At 37.6% G+C, this 19,395-nt stretch overlaps 2 protein-coding genes across 7 annotated transcripts in view; one reads left to right on the top strand and one right to left on the bottom strand.

Annotated features, from left to right (window-relative positions):
• RALGPS1 (Ral GEF with PH domain and SH3 binding motif 1) overlaps nucleotides 1-19,395 on the bottom strand; it is an 88,938-nt gene that overhangs the window by 45,841 nt on the left and 23,702 nt on the right. The gene's annotated exons all lie outside the window — the stretch shown is intronic.
• Nucleotides 765-17,683, top strand: ANGPTL2 (angiopoietin like 2). The gene is made up of 5 exons (XM_050320066.1): nucleotides 765-1,143; nucleotides 9,904-10,760; nucleotides 14,988-15,181; nucleotides 15,347-15,617; nucleotides 16,094-17,683. The coding sequence occupies exons 2-5, from the start codon at nucleotides 9,953-9,955 to the stop codon at nucleotides 16,291-16,293; spliced, it is 1,473 nt and encodes a 490-aa protein (XP_050176023.1). The 5' UTR covers nucleotides 765-1,143; nucleotides 9,904-9,952; the 3' UTR covers nucleotides 16,294-17,683.

Here is a 19,395-nt window from a genome sequence, read left to right as displayed (position 1 = left end):
AATTACAAAGAAACACATTATTTCAATATGGTATAGCTTTCTGAAGATGGCTATAATATACAATGACTGAAACAATCATTTGATTTGCTAAACTGTAATAAAAATGTACGGTTTTATATTGGGAACTTTCACTTTTAATTTCGGTAATTTCTTTGCAAGATTCCCAGCAAGTTGTAAATACATCCTAAATATATTCATTCATTCGACAAACCTTTTCTAAATCCAGAGGTGACAGCTGAAAACTAAAAGCATTCTACACAGGGAAAGTTCTGTAATAGCAAGATTTTAAAAAAGTTCTAGAAAAATAATAAGAATTCACAACAATCAAACGATAAACAGCGTTTAGATTACCACAATGAGTGGGAAGAAACATTACAAAATGCTCTGGGGTTCAGCCAAATTATGAATTCTCAATCTGCATTAGATTCTTTCAAGAGCTTGCTTGAATTCGGGCAATTTTATCTTCCTTTATTTCTAGGATCGAGCTTTTGCCTGACAGACACAACCTGAGAAGTGCTGAGGAGGCCCGTGCGCTCCCCTGCATGCCGCTGCCCGGGAGCCGGTAATGAGGCACACCCAGCTCCACTCCCCGAGTGCACCGTAACGGGACCGTCCGGCAGGAAGTGCCCCCCCCACCCCCCCGGCATTTCGGGGCCGAGTCCCGAGCAGTTCCACACCCTTACTCCATCCGACACACCCGACCCGCGTTCTCCGCGGCCTCCCGAATTCCGCCTGACCAGGGGCATTAGCGCTGCCTCCCGGCTGACACTCGGCCTCCCCCGCGCCCGGGTCCCGCTCCGGGGCGGGGGGGCTCAGCCGGCGGGGCCGAAGCTCAAAGCCCCTCCCGGCAGCGCCGCTGCCGCGGCAGCCCAGGGGCGGAGGCAGCTCGCCCGTCCAACCAGCGCCGGGCAGGTCGCTGCTGCCTTGCCTTCTCTCCCCCTTCCCCAGCCAGGACAAGCCGCCACAAAGAGCTGGGGTTCAAATGAGGCTGCTGCGGGCCGCGTGAGGGGACGGGCGGGAGCGCCGAGCGCCCGGCGGGAAGGTCCCGGTTCGGACGCGGGGCTCAGCCTGGGCGGCCGAGCCCAAAACGGTCCTGACGAAGGATAACAGAGAAAAAGGGAAGAACTGCGCCGCTTCCCCCAGGTACGTCCCGTCCGGCTGCAGCACGGACCGCGGGTCATCGAGGCGATATCCCGGGGCCGGAGGGAGAGGCCCCAGGAGGCGGGGTAAGGACGGGCAGGGCCGGGATGCTGGACGGGCGCGGCTCCGGGCAGTGCCCGGCGTACGGAGCCGGCAGCGAACAGCCTGGCAGAAACAGCACAGCTCCCTCGGAGCAGCAAGCCTGCTCTGTGCCTTTAAAAAACAAAAAAATACCCCCAGCCAAAAAAAAAAAAAAAAAAACACCCAACAACACCCCAACAAAAAAACCATCACGTATTAAAATACGTAAAGAGAGCTGAGACATTACATGCCAAGCAGTGAAAGCCTTCTTGATATTATTTTCAGGATTTTTTTTTTTTAATCTTATTTATTTCTGTGTGTAACTCTGGTCTTCACACTTCCTTAAACTTGCCGCAAATGCTTATGTCTTTTGAGAAATTTTCTAGGACATGCTATTTTCTAAAGGACTAACTATATAGAAGAAAAATACAAAAAAAGGAAACCTCCACTCTTTTTTTTTTACACTCATGTCCGATCAAGGAGATATTAAAATTCCTGATACTTTCACAGATTCTATAAAATGTGTATTTGAAATATTTTGCAAAAATTTAATTTTAAAAAAAGAGCCTAGCATTTGTGAGTACATTTGTGTAAGCATGAAATAGTTATTATATGATCTAACTGCTATTTTTCACGGGCAAAATGAATCATATTTATTAAAATGTGACTCTTTTTAAGAACTGTTATGGACAATGTTCATGCACATATATAAAGCACACACAGTATGAGCACTTTCTGGTAGTGATTGGATTAAGTGAAAATAAGGTGAGGCCGCTGTTAAGGGAAGCAACAACAAAAGCAGTGCTCTCTTTCAGTAATTACATTCCACATCTATGACAGAACTTTAGTAAAGCACAAAGAACAATTCACAAGTAGCACGACCGAAATTCTTGGTAACCCAGAAGAAAATCTGGACTTCTTGAAAAAGCAGCTTTTGCCAAAATTTGAAAAAAGTTACATAGCACAAAAGATCCATAACCTTCTGCAGTTTCTTTCAGCACTTGATAGTATTTCAAAACAAAAGTTCTCCAAGAGGTCATGAAGACACTCTCGTTCTGAAGTGTTGCTTTAGTCATCCATTCCCCTCAGTGAGAAGAGTATTTCCTTTTAAGAAGGCTGAACTGGTGCTTGAACCAAAATATCACCAGTTTTAAGTGAACAGAAGAGCTGAGTAGTGACTGCATTATAATACGAGTATCTTAAAGCAATCTATCGGTTAATGTCAGTGTGGCAGTCCTTATAATGGAAACAAGTAACTAGTGGCAAAACCCCCGAAGTCATTCCCTCCATCAGTTTGGAGTTAAATTTTTCAATTTAGTTTTACATCATGTTTTCATAACTAAAACTGCATGCTACTATGTGTCAGCCCTTCCCTATATTAAAACTTCAAACAAAACTTTAAGGCTTTTCCCAATACATGTGGCATACATATTACTTTGCTGTGTTTTCACTGTGAATTGCTCTTTCCTTTTACAAAAGCAAAAAGAGATCAGTATCCAGGTTCTTCACAGCAGTACTCTTCATCTAAAAATCAAACTACGTAAGTTAATTCTAAAGGAAATCCCTCTCCTTAGAAAAGAGCAAAAATTAATAAATTGCATCAAGTATGAAGATTGCCTTTGAGAGGTAAATTGAGAGGTGAAAACTGAGAGGATGGATTAATATAATTCTATGCAAGAAAATGTTTGGGAGAAGGAGTAAAATCAGAACATAAGCTCTGAAAAAAGGGGAAGGGAGTAAGAAAGCAAGCAGATGCAGAAAATTCATGCTTGTCTGTCTTATCACAATGGTGTTGTGAAATCCAGATCATATTGCTGGCCTGGTGCCTGGAACATGCCAGCTAACTGTAAGTCCACAAACACTGGCTATCAAAGGGTTCTGCAGAAGCAAAAACCTAATGTTTGTTAACAAAAACCAAAACCAAACTGTCTGATCTTTTCACAGTAGGATTTTACATTTTCAACACCCTTGCTTCATTTGCTTTTATAATGCAGTAAAAATGTAAAGCTGCACTAATCCAAAAAACCCTTTTAATATCAAAGACAGAAAGTATTACACAGTGAAGATTTGTTGCTAGCTTTTCATGTTTCTTCTTTAGAATGCACAATTATCAAACTATGTGTGAATTCACAATCACATACAGCAGTTTTTATCTTTTAGAGGAAAAACGCTGCAATAGCTTAACACCATGCCTTTCTTTACATGTGTAAGTGCTTGAGGACTTTGCACAAAAAATGGCATATCAGATGTATGAAGGAAAAGCCAGACCATCCAAGTACTGGTAAACTAAAACTGACCAGCACAAAACAGCTGACTAACCCGCAGAGCTGAATTTTGTAACAGAGTCATTTACTGTAGCTGAATGAACTCATCTGTACGTAGGGTATCACTGCTGCTTTTTAATTCATAGTCAAAACAATGATATCAGAAAATAGGAGCGTAGTGCAAAAGTGTGTGTGTCATCCTTATAAATGTGATTTTCATTTATCTGTGTATTTCTAAAAAGCTTTGATGTCAGTTCAATTACTGTGCGTTCAATTCTGGCACATTGGGCCTGCGCGCACTTAACGACCCAGCCTCTAGACTATGAGCTCTTCCTGAGTTAGAGCAATTTGGAGAGATGGGAACAAATGCTAAGTGTTGGACCTTGCCTGTCCACTCTTTAATGAAATAAAAATCACCTATTACGAGAAAAAGACACATAAATAAAACTCTATACAAAAAATTAGAATAACAAAAAAATAATTTCCAAAATTCTGAACTTAACTTTTCTAAGGGATTTAATACTCCAGGAGCCTTTTTATGGAGGCTGAGGGCTGAATGACAGTGATCGTTGTAAAACCAACAGCTGTTATCCCAAAGATACAGTGACTTAAATGGAGAATTCCATTTTATTTGACAGCTTACTGAGCACTCCTGCTTAAGTGTAAGAAGTCACATAGGAAACCTACTCCTTCACCTTGTTTACAGTAATTATCCTTAGTTCCTCAGCTGTGACATACAAGCCTCTAAAAATCTTTCCTAACTTGTTAAAGTGAGAATTGCTGCTTTCTTAATCATATATCAGGTTTTGATGGATCAGCTCCTCAAACCAGTGGCAGTGGTTTTGCTTATCTTTGCAATAAACTCAACTACACTGCAATCCAAATAGCTACTTAAGTCCCCAGAAATGCTTGTGTAACATCAGTTTTAGCACAGCAAATTGCCTTCTCTGTAAAGCAGCCCCCACAGGTAGAGACGGTGTCACATCCCACATGTTCAAAAGCTGCCTTTCCATGAATCAGCATCATGCTGTCACACCTATGGCTCTCTGGCTTTGTAGCAGTTTACTATCTATAGAAAAACAAGAGCAACAGCAAGAAGCAATTCTACTGTTTTTACCTACTGAGATCTATTATGTTCCTTATCTGTAGGAATAACATAATAATGCAATTTAAGATACAAAACTTCTACTGTGGTACGAAATCCAAGCAATTATTTTACACTTGTCTTACACAAGGTTTTCCACACAAGGTTCACACAGGTCATTATTTTGCTTTTGTATTTCTCCAAAATGCTATAGTACAGATGATGCCTTCTTAAATATCAAAACATTTCCTCCTTGAACTGATTTGTAATCCAAAGTAACACGTAACAAAATTCAGTGCTCAGCCACCAGTCAGCAGTCTTCCTGCTGCTTCAGTTCTACTTTTTGCAGGGCATGGAAGAGCACAGGTGTAAAAAAGACATTGTACAAACTCCTAGACACAAAATGTTCATCTCTCAATGGCTGAAAGACTCAGCATTGCAAAACCACTTGAGATCAAGATGTGAGTGTTGACAATATATACTCAGGCTTTCATAAATGAATTTCCTTCTAGAGTAATAATGCAAGTGTCTATTTTATGAACTAGTTTCATCCAACAAAAAACAGCCACAGCATTCAAACGGTACCGGTAACATTTTTAGGTAAGCTTAATGATTTTATGATTATGTTATTACAAGTCCTATTTTTCATCTGATGGAGACAGACCTTCAATTGTACTCAAAAATCCCACAGGTAAAATGAAAGAGAGTTAACCAGTCTCTTTTGTAAAAATGAGATCCTCTGAAGCATGGCATCAGAATCAACAACTAAGGAAAAAAGGTATACGGTTTGGAATATCCACAATGACATGCATTTTGTAGCTGCAAACTAAAAGGGCCATCATGCTGACACTGCTACTTTTAATGCTTCCTCTTAAGGTAACCTGGTTAAAAAATAAAAGGGAACATTTGCCAGACAGTAATATTTTTCCATGTAGAAATATTTTTACCTTTAGCATTTCAGGATCATGATAGTAATTAAAAATTAGGTTGTGAAACACCTCTATAATTTTAGATTTTAAAATACTCAAATCTTTTTGAAACATAACAAAAATGTCAAGATATTTGTAAAAATCAAAAGGTAACATATTTTGACTAATCTAAAGTCCCATATAAGCAAGACAGAGTACAGGACAGGAAGATGTTCCAAAGCAAAGCCAAAGTAAGATTTTATTTATTTTTTCCCTTTAAAGGGCAGGAAAAAACAATCAAGTGCTGAGATATCCCTTTCAGAAAGTTTATTTCCTCTTTTTTCACCAGATCACAGAAACATCCTCAGTTGGGTAAACAACGAATGAGCAAATCAAACAACTTCTTATTACCTACTTCCAGTTCTATACACAGATAGGCCAATATTTGGGATACAAGCCACAATTCTAACCAAAGTGCTTGTGCTGGCTCGAGTATAAAACTGTTGGGATGATGTGCCACACAATAATGCTGCCAAGTGTTTTCATACAGATGCAGTTATGCTGGCAAAAGACAAACAGAAAAAAAAATTATTTTGCCTGAATAAAAAGTAAAATATACTGCCAAATAGGGTAAACATACACAAAACTGGGTTTTGGTGCATGTGCACCAGGGCAAGTTTGTCCTGACTCGGTTCTCATGAAAAACGCTTTTATGAGTACACAAGTCTTGAACAGCCAGAATCTAGAAAGGAAATTACTTAAAACTTCCATACTTCTTCTGATTAGAAGTTCCATTTGATGTTTAATTAAAATAAAACAGCCTTTTTTAAGTGTGCCTCTTTCACCTGGTTTTTGTTTGTATGCTTTTGTGTTAATGTTCTGTCACTACACATGAGGATAAGGGACTGTATTTCCAGTAATTAAAAAAATTTGTTGCAAACCTGCATGCGTGCTTTAGGCTGAAAAGTGTACAGTTGCCTAAGTGGAATTTTGCAAAAGGGACAAATATGGCCCTCCCAGTCCACTGAAGAAGAGCTACTGGCAGAGGGAGAGAAGCAGCAGGGGCTAAGCCAGAGGAACAGGAAGAACTGAGTGACCAGCAATGGCACTAGTCAGGCACAGTGAGTATCAAATTACTGGGCATAAGTACAACATGGCAAAACTGAAAGCTAATGTCCTAGACATCAGATATAATCTTCCTCTTACATGGGAAGGAGTCTTAACATTCTAAGAATCTAATGTTTTGCTACTCAAAAAGAGGAAGATATTAAAAATAATTAACTCCTTCCTTAAAAATGTTTCACTGGCTTCTCACTTCCTCGTCTCCAACAAGCTTTTTTCTCCCTGAAAGATTAATCATTGAGAGTTCTTCAAACAAGCGTGTTGGTTACGAACTTCCATTTTAATCCAACTTCAGAAAGGAAGAAATGTCTTTTATTTATGTTATCCTTCACAATATGCAACAAATAGGCCTCACTCTAAACACTTTTTTTTTTTAACCAAACAAGTAGACAATAAAAGACTTAGGAATATAACAGTAAGGAGACTGCAGGAAGGACAGCTGATGGTTGTTTCTGTTTGTACTGGGGCATTCTCCTACCAATGTCCTTGTCCTTCCACTGTTTTTTTCATATAGGAAGAATATCTTAGAAAAGGTGACATGCAGGCAAGATCGTGACAGAGAAGAATTTCAGCACAGTGTAGTCGTGCTGATGTCATTCACTGTGGCTTGCCTTCTGCAACCGGTGATCAAACCCCAGAAAGGCTTCCTTTTTTGAGAGGGGGGTCAGTGCCCCACGTCAGCTCTGGTGTCAGGCAGCGGGACTAGATGATTGTTAAGATGATACGTTAAGACTGATGAACTCTGTTCCATTATTTTCTTACACAGTTCTTAAAAAAAAATGGAGAAAAATCTGTCATATGATGTTATCTGTATTTCTTTGGCCAGAAAACAATGTCCCAAAGCCCACACTCAGTTAAAGACATGAGGTGCTGTAGTAAAAACAGAAGTGAATGCTGAGGAAAAAATCAGTTTCTTTTCAGTGGTCATAATAATTGCAGGTTTAGAGGAGGGGGAAAAAGGATATTACAATTCCAGCAGTGAAATAAAACCATTTTATACCTATATGCAAGAGACGTTTGCAAAACCAGCCATCTGTGCAGAAACACGAGGACTGGAAAACTGCCAGGTTTTCCAAGTGTGACCTGCTGTGCAAATGCTGATTATGCAAGTTAAAGCTGTCTGGAGTGAATTTATGTTCTCTATTTTCCAGGACTCCAAATAGCATTCCTTTGCTTACAGAAACCACGTCAAACTCCAAATTTTCATCTAACATGTTTTCAAGATTCTTGACAAGTTCTGTAAAGCACCATTCCTTTCTATTTGCAAAATGAAAAAGGTTTATTCCAACTAAGAAACTGAGGCAAAAGTCTGTATCAATTTTAAGAAAGATCAAGTCCTGGTCACTTCTGTTTGAATCTTTTAGAGAAGTATGTATGGTTTATTTCACAAAAACAGAAAAATGTGAATGACAACTCAGTACTCTTCTCAGTAGGAATAATTAAGGATGCATATCCATCATTATCTTGAAACTTAAAAAAAAAAAAAAAACCTTAAAAGTCAGCAGCTGCCTAGAATCATAGAACAGTTTAGACTGGATGGGACTTCATCTTCATCTTACAAAGCAAGGCAAGTTTCAACATTAGATCAGACTGCACAGAGCCTTGCCTAAGTCACAACTTCACAGATTTCCAGAAGTGGAGATTCTACCACCTCTTTGGGTGACTGCTTCAGTCCTCAGACATCCTCATGGTGAAGTTCTTTTTTTAATATAACCCAACCCATTTTTAATCTGAGGTAATTTGTATCCACCGCATACTTTTACTGTGCACTTCGAAAAAAAATCCATCTTCTCTACAAACACCCATGAAGTGGTTGAAGACAGCAGTAATACTTCACCTTCTCTTCTGGAGGCTGGACAGACTGCACTCTCCCTGCTACTCTTCATACATCATGTCTGCCTGCCTCCAGCTCTCCATGCTATCCATTCTGGTTGTGCTCGGCTGGACTAACTCCAGTTGCTCACAGCTGTCACTATCACCATTACATGTAATTTAAAAGATTTCATTGTACTAAAGATGACCAAGCAGTAAGATGACAGATATTTACATACTGAATGATTACTCCATGTGAAATGTTTTACAGGCAAAGAAAAACATGATGGTAACACCACCTTGGTTTTAAAAAGTGTCAAACACGTTTTATAAACTGGAAAAGCTCCATATTACATTTTTCCCTCATTTATTTTACGAAAATTAGGTTGTATATACATGATTATTAAAATTCAACAATAAAAAGCTTTCAGAAATATATGGCATCAAAGTGCTGTCCAAGTAGATGATAAGAGAGTGGTATGTGACAGGGGTGTTCCTGGCAGCAGTGACAATGCTAAGCCCATGTTTCCAGGTCTACCGGTGCCTATACAGTTCTGGGATTGACTTATTTTTTTAAGAGATTGTGAAGGCCTCTGCTTTCCACCTTGAATATGAATCTGCATGGAGAACTAAGTTCAGGTAATGTCACCAAAAGCGTGCACTGTGACAAATGACATTTCCAGCTGATCTGAATTGCTGTGCACCATCTCTGTCCACCAGGCACATATACAGGTATTCTTCCCCTTCCAAGAAGGGTCTCTGAAGTGAGATGACCACGCTGAGTGTAAAGACAGTGTCTCCACTGAGAGTCACAATAACTGTTTCAGTTGTAAATTCCACTAGTCTGGAAAAATAACAGACTTTACTGCCTGTGATATCAGGGTAGCAGAGTTTTTAATTTATAATTATTAGGGACTAATTTAAAGTTTTTCCTTTTTTTTTTTTTTTTAAGCCATGGAATTTGAATACTGCTGAATAAAGTAAAATTGTAACACTTCATCTAAGCTGTAGCTCTTGCAATATACCTGCAGTTATAAAATACTGCAAATGAAATATTTGATATTTTTAGAACTTTTATCAGCATTAATACACATATTAACTTACATTCTGTTTACATTTAAAGGCTGTTATTTGTAACTGTAAGAAATTGAAAATATAATTCATATGTAAATGAAAACACCAGTCTTGGAAACTTTTGTGGTACTTGCCTGGAAGAAAGGCCAGTTTAAATCCTGGTATTTATTGCTTAGTTTCTTATAGTTCTTGGCAGGCTTTAAATGAACTAGCAACTAGTAACTGCAGTTTTGAGCATAGAATGACACAACTATTCCCTATGATGTCCACTTTAACCAACGTAAATTCAGGCTGGACAAGAAAAATACCTCATTTGTAAACATAGTTACTGGGTACTGTTTTCTTAGAAGAGATTATCACTTGTAAATCCACATTGATGTCCTATTTGTTATTTACTATTAAATTTATTTTTAAACAGATTTTAACAAGTTCTTTGCAGAAGAATATTTAACCAGAACGAGAGGATCATGATGACAAGAAGATTCATCTGTTTAATGCTAGTAACTGTTCTGGGAGTTACTACAAGTAAAGCACAGCAGTTTGAAGGCAATGACAAGGAAACAGATCAAGAATTCATTTACATGAACAGATATAAGCGTTCCAGTGACACGCAGGACAAATGCACTTACACCTTTATCGTACCTCAGCAGAGAGTGACAGGTGCCATTTGTGTTAATTCTAAGGAGCCTGAAGTTCTACTTGAAAACAGGGTAAATAAACAAGAATTACAGTTACTTAACAATGAACTTCTTAAACAAAAGAGACAAATAGAAACTCTCCAGCAACTGGTAGAGGTGGACGGTGGAATTGTTAATGAAGTTAAACTCTTAAGAAAAGAGAGCAGAAACATGAATTCTCGTGTCACGCAACTCTACATGCAGCTACTACATGAAATTATCCGAAAGCGTGATAACGCCTTAGAACTTTCTCAACTTGAAAATAAGATTTTGAACCAAACTGCAGATATGTTGCAGCTTGCAAACAAATACAAAGACTTAGAGCACAAGTACCAACATTTGATGTCAATTGCCAATAATCAGTCCATGATAATTGCCCAGCTGGAAGAACACTGTCAAAGAATGCCATCCATAAAGCCACTGCCACAAACTCCACAACCACCGCATAAAGTGTACCAGCCTCCCCCTTACAATCGCATTAATAACCAGATATCTACTAATGAGATTCAGAGCGATCAGAACTTAAAGATTCTGCCACCTACCTTACCAACCATGCCTGCAGTTACTAGTATTCCGACTTCAACTGATAAACCATCTGGTAAGTAATATTACTGACATGGCTTCATTAGTTAATGCTAATATGCTGTGGCAAACATTTTAACTGTAATATCAAAAATGCAGTCAGAATTTGTTTAGCAAAATAAATGCAAATTAATTACTTTGAACTGAAATTTCTTAGATCTGATGTTGTCTGTAATTATCTTGTGGATATGTTGTAGTACAAGCATAGAAAGAAAGTAAAAAAATTAACTCTTAAGATTCAGACACACTAGCCTCACATTTTTCTCATGTTACTTTGCCCAGACAAACTGACCTTTTATATTACGTGTATAAGATAAAGGACCTGCAGAAAAATCCCATTATTCAACAGTCATCTAAATTTTATTTACCTTTGCTCAAGACTGAACTGCTACAACTCATGACATCTGAAGGGGTTTAGCACTGTTTGTGTGAACATTTGTGAAGTTATTACAAGTTTGCTGATCTGTGTGATAACACTGTGCTTGTGTTACTCCAAAAAGAATCCATATATGCTCTGTACCTTACGTGGGGCACTTGTGCCCTAGACAGGAGCAAAGGGAAGCAAGTGGTGGAATAGTAAGTGATATTATACAGTCCTCACTGAGAGTCTTAGGGGTTCTGCCACAAGCAAGATCAGAAGATCTGAAATCACATTAAAGATCAATTGATCTACGTGGTAACAAAAAAAACAGGTAAAGAAATTTGATTTCACCCATGGTCCCTCAGATTTAAAAAAAAACCCCACAAACAGTTCAGATATATGTTCCATATAACAGAAGTCTGTTCTTCAGTGTGTGGGCAACACAGACTTGCATAGACAGAAAAAAGATGAGGTATCACAGACATCTGAACTCAGAGCTGAAACAGAGTAATGCATGGGAACTGCACTCAGTATATTTCATGGCTATTCGCAATGAAGAAGACATCAACAAACTCTTTAGAATTATCAAATAATGCGACTGTCACATGTTAAAAAAACCAAACAAACAAAACACCAAAAGACCCCCATCTTATTTCTTCATGGAAACATTCACAATGAAAGAAACTTGAGCAGGTGTTTCAGTCCAAAGCACTTAAGTCTCTAAAGTCTGTAAAGTCTCTAAAACACTTTGCTACAAAGCAGTATTTTCACAGTATTGCCAAAGATGAACTCACCAAAGCTTGCACTCTGGCATGCAGAACCTCTGCCAAAAATATCATGATTCTAATGTACTGTGTAAGAAAAAAAGTTCTCTGAAGAAAATTAGGTCTATTACAACTCCTTTGCAGCAATACTCTATGGCCTCTTTATTAATTACATTTTGACTTCCATCTCAAAGTAGGTTCAAGCTTTGTACAGTATTTCCCTATCTGTAACGGAAATACCTTTCAAGCATTCTTTGAAGACCTTTCCCTTTCCTGTTACACGGTTTGAAAATTCATTCTTGCTCCACATCCTCCTTGCGCTTTCAAGTGCTTAAACTGGAGCTGAAGCTTCGCTATCACACAGCACGAACAGAAAAGTTATTTCAAGTGCACAGTACTTTTGTTTATCTATCCTCATATGTTTCCTGTTTTGAAAAGCCAAATGCTAACACAGATCAATTTGCAGAACTCCCAGATCCTCACCTGAGAAAAGTGCTGCTTATCCAGCCATTTTTCATGTTGATCTCCAGAGGTCCCTTTTGCAGTCCACAGTTCTAAGACAAGGTCTGACATCTGCTCCTTCTCCCTAGAATACATAACTTACTAGGAAAGAAGTTTCGTGCTTCTTCTGCACAAATTCATTATAATATTAATTTCTCTTTTTCTTTTCTCATTTACAGGTTTTGATTTGTTTAAGCAAGTTAAGCTAATTAACCTATACTTTTCAGGGTATCTTCCTCCCCTTCCCTTTCTTTTTGGGCATAAAACATTTAATATCTTTTCCTCATCCTTCACAATGTTCTCCATTCACAAAGCACACCTCAAACAAAACTCTCCCTACAATTAATGCCAAGAACAAAGCTTTAGTCATGCCTGGAATGAACTAGGAAAAACCCATAAGCAGTATTGTACAAAACAAAAAGAACCCACCACCACAACTGTCCAGCTGCTGTTAAAGAATCCATGCATATTTTATCCAGTCCTTTCAGTACAATTTCTTGAGTTCTCAACCTTTACCAAAGCTCCTGGCTACCCTAACCATCTGATCACAGCCAACCTGTGGAATGAAAACTTAAGCAAAACGGAAGAAAAATATTAAATGCTTTCTTTTGATCTGACAGCTTTCCTTTCTTAAAAATGAGTAGACCAACACTCTCCCTTGATCACAGACTTACTACAGTCTTACTACTCTCAGTAGCTTTATTTAATTTTGTCCATTTTGTCCACATTGTTTGTTACATGGTGTCCCTGCCCATGGCAGAAAAGTGGAACAAGATGATCTTTAAGATCCCTTCCAACCCAAGGCTTTCTGTGATTCTGACTCCCTAGAGGTGGTTTTATCAAAACTACCTACTCAAAAGTCAGGGTGTTCACACTTTTTCAAGGGAACATACCTTAGTCAAAATTTTGAAAAGTTAATATCTGAGAAAAAAAAACACCTGTCATGGAAAAGTAGTAGAAAACTCCTTAAAAACTACTTATCTTAAGTACTTATCTTAAGTGATCTTAAATCACTTTCAGAGAAAAGAACTGTGTACAGTAGAGCACTGCTTCCATGTGGCCTAAAAGAAACTGCAAAATTTGAACACTCTAAATACTATACTGTATACTGCTATAAATTATTATGAAGATCAAAGCTCTGTGGTTGACTATTTTAAGGAGTTCAATAATGATTTTGACTAACAGGTTCTTTTTTGTTTTTAATAAGTACACATACTACACATACTACATACACATTGTGATTAAATAAACATGAGCCATATAAATTACTAGTGCCCTTTACATTTGTTTTCTCCCACCTCTCATAACAAGCCATGTAATTAATTATGTGACAGAGCACGGCATCTACACCTGAACTGCCAGAAATCTGAATAGTGAGCCACAACAGAGATGGAAAAGGGGCTTAGAAGCGTACAGTCTCTGAATATGACTAGGGCAACAAGAACACAGCATGGCCACAGAACAAACATTTGGATTGCCTCTTGGTACACTGACTTACTGATTAAAATAGTTATTAAAAAAAACCCTCAACCCCAAAAACACTTGAGATAATTTCTATGAAACTAATTTATTTCAAACTCATTTACTCAGTACCATTACTAGCGCTGGGCAGTGAATTATGAAAAAGTGTAGAAGAACTGAAATAATTTAAAACAGAAGTTACTCTTGATAGCAACACGTGCTTCAGTAAGGCTCCTAATAAGAAGATTTGACAAGCCTTCCTCTTTTAGTGGGCAGGGGGAATCAATCCAGGGTCTCTGATCTCAAATCCTGAGGATTCTTATTGACTTCACTCTTATGCTCAGAAGGCAAAGCAGCTGGGGGAGTCTATCTGCAGATATCAACACAGACTCCTAAAATCACTTATTCCTAAATTTCTCAGACTCATTAAAATGGAATCTATCTTCCCAATAGAGAAAATTTCTTTTAAAATCATAAATATACAATACTGTCAAAAAGAGTAAGGTCTTTATGGACTCTACTGAACTCAAGGAAAAAATGTATTCTTCTGAAAACGCAAGCGCATTAACTGTAATTTCTGTGAATGCAAAGTACGTTAAAAGTCTTCTCCTTTATATAAAATTTCTCCCACAAGCACTCCATGTTAAAAAAAGCGTAATTTCTATATTGTGTTGTCATTTAAGGTTACAACAGTAAAACCTACAATCTGAATTCATGTTGCCAGTTCCATTGTTAATGTCTGTGCAAATGACATTTCTGGGGATCTAAAAAGCTGAATTTCTCAAAGGCAGAATCAAGATCAAACTTACTGTTTTGTTTTCTAAAGGATATTCTTAATATGTGTCTATGGAGTCATTCATACTTAGTTTCTTTGAAGATGTAATCGAAGATCAAAGTACAGCTGCCTTAAAAAGATAAATTTTTAGAAAAATCAACCTTTATCAGTAATTTATTGTGAGATGTTCCAGAAATAAAGTTATAATAAATGAATCCATTTGAAAACACTTGGTGGATATTGTACCTTCAATAAGAAGGAAAACAAATGCACTATTCAGCAAAACCAATCTACTGTAAAAAGCTATCTATTCAAATACTGCCCTGCATTGAAGATATGCTCAAGGGGGGTTTGATGCTAAGCCCTTCTGTTTTGACACAGGGCCCTGGAGAGACTGTCTACAAGCATTAGAAGATGGCCATGACACAAGCTCCATCTATCTTGTGAAACCAGAGAACACAAACCAGTTGATGCAGGTCTGGTGTGATCAACGGCATGACCCTGGGGGCTGGACAGTCATTCAAAGACGGCTGGATGGCTCTGTCAACTTTTTCAGGAACTGGGAGACATACAAGGTTAGGATAAGTGAGCAGATGAATGTTTTTCACCCTTTAAAAATTATTGGTAAAGTGGAAGTCTCTATAAAATAAGTTACTGCAGATTTCTATTTAAGAATACGCTCAGGTTTACCACTATCACAGATGCAGAATATTAACATGCCTCTCTTGCTTCCTTTACAGCAAGGATTTGGTAATATAGATGGAGAATATTGGCTTGGATTAGAAAACATTTACTGGTTAACAAATCAAGGCAACTACAAACTGCTCATAACAATGGAGGACTGGTCAGGTCGGAAGGTGTTTGCTGAGTATGCCAGCTTCAGGCTAGAGCCTGAGAGTGAGTACTACAAGCTGAGGCTGGGCCGTTACAACGGCAACGCAGGCGATTCCTTCACTTGGCACAACGGCAAACAGTTCACCACGCTGGACAGGGACCATGATGTGTACACAGGTACCAGAGCCCTGAGCTGCCTTGCCTTTTTTTGCCCTCCCCTCCCTCCCCCCCATTTTTTTTCTTTTTTTGAAAAAGAAAAAATACTAATGGTCATACACACACACATAGAATTTTCACTTTCAAAAGGATTTGTCAATTTTACCTTATGAAGCACAGACCGATAGTATTAACCCTTATAAATAATAACACCAAAACAAAAATTCATTTACACTAGACAAGAGTCTGTAAAATATGTTATGGAGGGTTATTTGGGACAGTACTGCACACAAATTTTCCAGCGAGGGAGAATACCAATAATGAACTGTATCTGTAGAACATAACTACTGAGTTGCTTCCTGAAGAAGCCTAAATTCACCTTTTACTACATGGTATGTACATATTAAACATACAGGTAAAAAAAGTTTTGTGCTTAGCTTGCTTGCTGTAATATTTTTCATTTAATTCTGAGACTGAACTGGAACTTTCTTTTGCAGGTAACTGTGCCCATTACCAAAAGGGAGGATGGTGGTACAATGCATGTGCTCATTCCAATCTCAATGGAGTCTGGTACCGGGGAGGGCACTACCGCAGTCGATATCAGGATGGTGTTTATTGGGCTGAATTCCGGGGGGGATCATACTCACTAAAGAAAGTTGTTATGATGATAAGACCTAACCCTAACACATTTCACTGAAGTAACTCTTCTCTTGGTTTGCTTTCTTGTTCTAAAAATCACATAAAGATATGATATTACCTGGAATTATCTTTTCAGAAATGAGGAATGTAAGATATTGTACATTTATTGATAAGATATGAGGGCTTGTATATTGTATTTTCAAGAATAATCCCAGGAAAAAAAAGCTGAAGAGAGGAATTGCCATAACATTCAGAACACCAGTACAATTGGTACTATTAGAACTGGCAGTTAGATGAACTGTAGATAAGCTTCCTGGTTTTTATTCCCTGTAAATTAACTTTGGATGGTAAAAATACTGCCACAACATTTAAATATTTTTGTATGTTATGTATAAATATTCTCAAATACAGGAAATACTACAAACTGTACAGCAAGAGGTTTTTTATTATTATTATTATGAGCAATCATTTGACACAGGAAATCATATCCTTTGAACTGTGTAGCTGGTATATGTACATTAGTGTGATTATTATGGTGTAATCTTTGTTAACTGCCATGAATAAAGTCAGTACCATATACTTCTGTTTTGAGAGCAGATAGTCAAACCAGTACTGTCACGATAAATCCAGTCTTTCCCCTTCACTTTGGTAATTTTAATAATCTGCTTCTACAAAGTGGAATTCACCACTAATTCAAATCGTTTAGATTAAAAACACTGATGATTCTTCCTACCAAAATAAAGTAGCTACTTGCATATGGAAATTAATCCAGATTTACAACAGGTATTATGTGCTATATAGCCAACATGTTATACACAACTCACAGTATTTTGTACCTGACTTCAGTCATTACCTGTTGTGTAGCCTCTGTACTCAGAAATGGCTAGATATAAATTAAAGGGACTATCCAACTTTGCAGGCAAATGATGGATACCAGTTTATAATCTATTTAATATCCTTAGCCTATAGACGAAAATTATATTAAAAAGTTATCTGTAGCCAAGAGAATTTATTTTTAACATATTTCACAAATATATTACTGTCAAATTATTAAACAGATTTACTCATCTATATTTAGAGGCAGTCACACTTATACATACTGGGATAATTCTAAATTCTTCTGAGGTAGGTTTCTAGAACAGATTGCTAACACACCCATTTCAAAACAGCAACTACTGCAAAATAAAAAAAAAAGTTAAAGAATACATAAAAGAGGCAGAATAAAAGCCTCTAAAAGTTCAATATTTTTCACTAAGCCTGTAAGACACTTCCTGTGTGTTTATGTGTGTGTGCTTGCATACTTTTCCCTCATTACCTCTTCACTTCTTTACCACAGTATGATGTGCAATGTAGCATGTGTTGTATATAACTGAAAGTAGTTTTTTTAATATATTAGATTACCCCTGTCATATTGTAATTCTTTAATAAAGCAACAAATGTTATTTTGACATGTTCAGATTTCATCCTGTTTTAGTTCAGATTACTTAACTACACATCCCTCTGCCTCGTGACTTAAATCAACCCTGATACACAACTACTATTCATGTGTTAAGTGTTTAAATATTGCAACATCAAAAGCAAAAATAATTTTCAGCTGAGAAAAATACTGAATTTCCACACAGTCCAACAAGGAAGGACTCTTTGTAGGTCATCTGAAAAGCCCTAAATTTTCAATCAGCATTCAAGCTTTACCTGCCACTGGTTTAGCTGCTGAACTCTGGAAAATATTTAAGTTTTAGGTAAGAAATACTAGATCTGGCCAGAGTGCTCTACCAAATAGGATTGTAGCATTAAGGCTACTTCATGCTCGGCTTGAGGAAGGAATGCAGAGAACTTCAGGTATTCATTGTGCAGATCTCAAGAATGAGGCATTCCCTAGAAAAGCTACTACAGGTGCTCTTTTTCTTGCTGGAGATACAGCTACAAGTACATCTTCATAGCATACACTCATGACAGGCTTTAAACCCATGTTCAAGCTGACAGTCTTTTGTTAAAATAATCATATTTCTTAACCTTTCTACCTAAAAGATGAGTGATTTACCTAGAGACTCCTCCATGTAATTAAAAACGATAACGCACAAGTCAGGTTATGAAGACCTGGATTTATGTCTGAGAACATAGCTTAACTTTTTACATAAAATTTGCATAAAGTAATTTTAAGCACAAAGGGTGGCACATCAAAAACAATTAAACATAAGAAATTCCAAACTTATACCGTGAAGTTATTGGCAAGTATATTGGCAGAATCACAGATTTGCAAAATTTCATTATGCTTTTTTTTTTTTAAGTTTACACAACAGAACTGTTTGCACTAGATCCCTCTACTATAGCAATGGCACAACTATAAACTATGAAAGGCCTTAGTTTTTCCTGTTTCCCTCATTATCTCCAGTTGTTTCAATTACATTCTTATTTCATCACTCCCCAAAAGTACATCTCTGACAACACTGTGCTGTCTAAAAATCATATACAATACACTTACATACCTATCATTAACAAGAGGTGAGTTTACATAGGAGAGAACTGCAGCACTATGGAGAATGATGGCTTCAATTCTCCTGTAATTCTCCTTCATTTCAAAAAGTTCCATAGAAATAGTTCTGCAACAGCAAACTCCTAGAAACTTAGGCTGCTCTTCAGAATTTTTGAAATATGTCTACCTTTTTCAGAAGAGTAAAGAAAATTCTGTCAACTAATACATCATCTACGTATCAGGAACGAAACAGCGGGGATCCACCTACAGCACTTAAGGCAAAAAGCTCTCTCACAAGATTGAAGTTACTTCAGAAGGCAACTAGTTATTCTCTTGTATACATATTTCCTAACAGTTCTTTCCTGAAACTCTTATCATTCAAAATTTTCAGCATTAGCCCCACTGTTATATTCCAAGGAAAAAAAAAACAACACAAAATGCCACAACTCAGTGAACCCTGTGGACTATAACAGATGATACCCGTCTTTGTCTATCCTGTAACATATAGATACAACCTAAAAGATCACCAGAAGTGAAGACAGGAAAAAGCTGTAGATATAGCCACCACACACAGGAATTTTCAAAACACTGTGACTGCTATTTTTTCTTAGATCACACTGTGGCTAAATGCTTCCAACACTCTCTATGACAGCCTTGCCAATCTCATGATTGATTTCTTTCTTTCTC

Source organism: Myiozetetes cayanensis, unplaced genomic scaffold, assembly GCF_022539395.1.
Source record: "Myiozetetes cayanensis isolate MyiCay16 unplaced genomic scaffold, myiCay2020 scf23, whole genome shotgun sequence".
NCBI lineage: Eukaryota > Metazoa > Chordata > Aves > Passeriformes > Tyrannidae > Myiozetetes > Myiozetetes cayanensis.
Note: the sequence above shows the minus strand (reverse complement) of the source record. Positions and strands in the feature narration are given on the sequence as shown.